Here is a 3,064-nt window from a genome sequence, read left to right as displayed (position 1 = left end):
AGGTAAGGTCTGAGTGCCAGAAAAGAAGGGCCTCAGGGAGGTTGCAGGGAAGAAGCCTCCTAAAGAAATGCGCCTTTCTTTTTTTTTTTTTTTTTTGCATTTTTGGGGCCAGGGCTGGGTTTGAACCCACCATCCTTGGCGTATGGGGTCGGCACCCTACACTTTGAGCCACAGGCACCACCGAGAGATGCGCCTTTCAACCAACCTCTGAGGACTTAGGGAGCTGGCGGGGATCAAGACTCCTACTCATGGTCTGCAGAGAACTGTAATTCAAGTGTGTGCACTACAGGACCCTCGCCAAGCCGTGCCCTGGGGTTACACCAATGAACAGGACCGGAGCAGTAAGGACAGAAAAGACCTTCCAGGACAAGGGCCTGGGGTGTGTGCGCAAACGCCAGGGATGTGGGAAGCCTGTCAAGTCCCCCAGTGATCTCGACCAACAAGGGAGGACAAGAAGGCCCTATGTTCCCCCACACTGCTTTCCATGCCTCACCGCAGGGAACCCCAACTCTAGGAAGAGGAAGGTGGTGCTCAGAAGTCACGGGCAGTTCGGAGCTGCCAGTCTCCCTCCTAGAACGGGGAGGCTGTGGCCGTGCCAGGCGGGATGCTCTTGGGAGTCGAGCTTGAGGGGTCCGCGCGAGCCCAGCCAAGCTCTGGCGGGAATTCTGGAGACCCTGGCCTGGCCTGGCGGGAACTCGCCCCCCAACTCCCGCCATGCCTGGGCCCCCTGTCCCCGGACCAAAGATGCAGAGGCCATGGTGGGTGCCCGGTGCAACGCGGCAGATGTGGCGTGTCCTTTGGGACGGGACCCCAAACTCTGGGGTCCCACAGCGGTGGCCTGCACCCCCTAAACTGAGTAGTCCAAGGTTTTCAGATCGCCTCCCGGGACGCCGGGGAAGGCCCCGGGTGCGCAAGCGCGGGTGCAGCCCAACCCGGAGCAGAACCGCAGTGCACGGGCAGGTCAGGCCGCAACCCCGGTGACAAGGGCAATCCTCCATCCCAGGCGCTCCCTTGCCTCGCCCTTGGAAGGCGTCTGGCCACCAACCAGGCCTTTCTTCACGACGTCCCAGAAGCCTTTTGCTACGCGCAGGAACAGGGATTGGGCGCGGACAAAAACCCAGTTTACCCGACGGCGAAGGCCAACCAAAAGTCACCCACCCATGCGCAGCCAGCACGCTGCACCTAGCGGCGCTGAGCCGACGGCGAGACCCAAAATGCAGTGCGTCCGAGGTGCGGCCGCCCTGGTGCACGCCGGGAACCGCAGCGGCGCCTCGAGATGCGAGTCGCACCGGTGCACGCCGGGATCGGTAGTCCGCTGGGGCGCAGGTCCGCCCATCACCTGGCAGTCCACGGACGCCTGAGGAGCCCAATGGGAGCGGCAGGCTGGCCGCCCCGCCCAGAAGCTCCGGACTACTGTGCCGGGACATGGCCGCCACCAGTACCGGGTCCTTGAGCTGAGCGCCTGCTGCCAGCAGCCAGCCTCTGCCGCCAGCCGTCTGTACGGGCTGGGTCCCGAGGCGCCGCCGGGACGGCAAGGAGCGGCGGCTACTGCGGGGGAAGAGGAGGCTGCAGCAGGAGGCCGGAGCGGCTGCCGCGTCCGGACACATGGCGTCCATCTTACTTAGGAGCTGCCGCGGCCGGGGGCCTGCCCGCCTCCCGCCACCTCGCGCCGCGGCCTCGCGGGGTAAGCGGCCCGGCGCTCGGTTGACGGCTTGGGGCGGGCCGAGCGGCACGGCTGGGGTGAGGGGGTCGGGCCTAGCTGCCCTGCGGCACCCCAGGGCGGAGCCCGCGCTCTGGTGGGTGGGGTGGGTGGGGATTCGGGCGCCGCCCGGGGCTGGGGTCCCACTTGCTGAGATGCGGGCGCGGCGGAACCGTGGGGAGGACTGGTTCTTGGTCCTGCCAGGTTCCTCCCTGTCGCGCCGGGTTCCACTGGGTCTCTCCGGGCGGGTTGTCTCCGCGAGGTCAAACGCTTAGTCGTCTTGGCCTTCAGTGTCCCTGCCTGCTCTTGGGGTTCTGGGGGCCGGGTTTCGGACGGTGCTGCCAGTGCTGGGTGGAGTCGCAGGGACTCTGCCTGGTGCTATGACCTTAGTTGTCCCGGTCCCCGCAGGTCACTGCTTCCGAGAGAGGGCGTTGGGAAAGTTCTGAAGGGTTGGGACAGCCCTGGGTGTACCTTCGCATGATTAAGCTCAATGGAACGTGGTGTCTTCTCTTGAGGACTGTTGTGCTTTTGCCATGCTCAGGGCCCTGGAGATGTCACTGGGTGGCAGGGGCAGACACTGGTGGATTGCAGGAGCCCTCCTGGTCTGTGGGACTGAGAAGATGATGGCAACACCTACAACACCTTGGGGTGTGATTGGGTGCAGCCTGCATCCGGGAGTCACGCAGGCCCTATGCCTCACAGAGTCCTTAGGACAGTTGTGCATGGCCTTATCTAGCCCACTCTGGCAATGTGGCTGCATTTCTCTCCCTCCATCTCTCTCTTAATTAACCATCTGATTGTGTGTCTTGTTTGTGAGATTGGGATAAACAAAATTTGCTCTGTGAGAGAGAAATTCAAGTAAAATAACTTATTTAAAGGTGTTTTATGGCTTACAGTGACACCACAGGAAATGCAATTGTTGTCTTTGTTAACAATAATTTCTGCTTTGCCTCAGATTTTTGGAGTGTAGGAAGGATGTTGAATGGCAGGAGCTGTGAGCAGCCTGATTGTGGAGCTCAGTCTTTCCATCTGCAGTTAGAGCTTTCTGGACCTCTAGATAGGTTAAGGATGGTGTTAAGAGTACCCTGGTCACTTTGAAGTTCTGCAGCACGTTTTTTTCACTAAAACTTAGCAGATTATTATTGTAGTTCTGTCCTTTCAGGAACACAGATGTTTTCTGTAGTTACTACTATTTTTTTGTGACAGAGACACTAAGGGGCTGATAGTGGGTTAAACAGCAGGTTTGCTGTAGGACCAACAAGAATTTCAGAACTTTTTTTTTTTTTTTTTGAGACGGAGCCTCAAGCTATCCCCCTGGGTAGAGTGCCATGGCATCACGCTCACAACAACCTCCAACTCCTGGGC

General features: G+C 59.9%; 1 protein-coding gene across 1 annotated transcript in view; it reads left to right on the top strand.

Moving 5' to 3' along the window:
• The first annotated feature begins 1,407 nt into the window (after window positions 1–1,407).
• The window catches only part of LETM1 (leucine zipper and EF-hand containing transmembrane protein 1), a 46,135-nt gene continuing 44,478 nt past the window's right edge, over window positions 1,408–3,064 (top strand). Inside the window, exon 1 of the mRNA XM_012812281.2 lies at window positions 1,408–1,684. Coding sequence (XP_012667735.1) covers window positions 1,606–1,684 — 79 coding nt within the window. The 5' untranslated portion in view covers window positions 1,408–1,605. The remainder of the gene's footprint in view (window positions 1,685–3,064) is intronic.

The sequence above is a fragment of the Otolemur garnettii genome, unplaced genomic scaffold (genome assembly GCF_000181295.1).
Source record: "Otolemur garnettii isolate 467f Iridium unplaced genomic scaffold, OtoGar3 scaffold00198, whole genome shotgun sequence".
Classification (NCBI taxonomy): Eukaryota; Metazoa; Chordata; class Mammalia; order Primates; family Galagidae; genus Otolemur; species Otolemur garnettii.
This window is presented reverse-complemented; position numbering and strand designations above follow the sequence as displayed.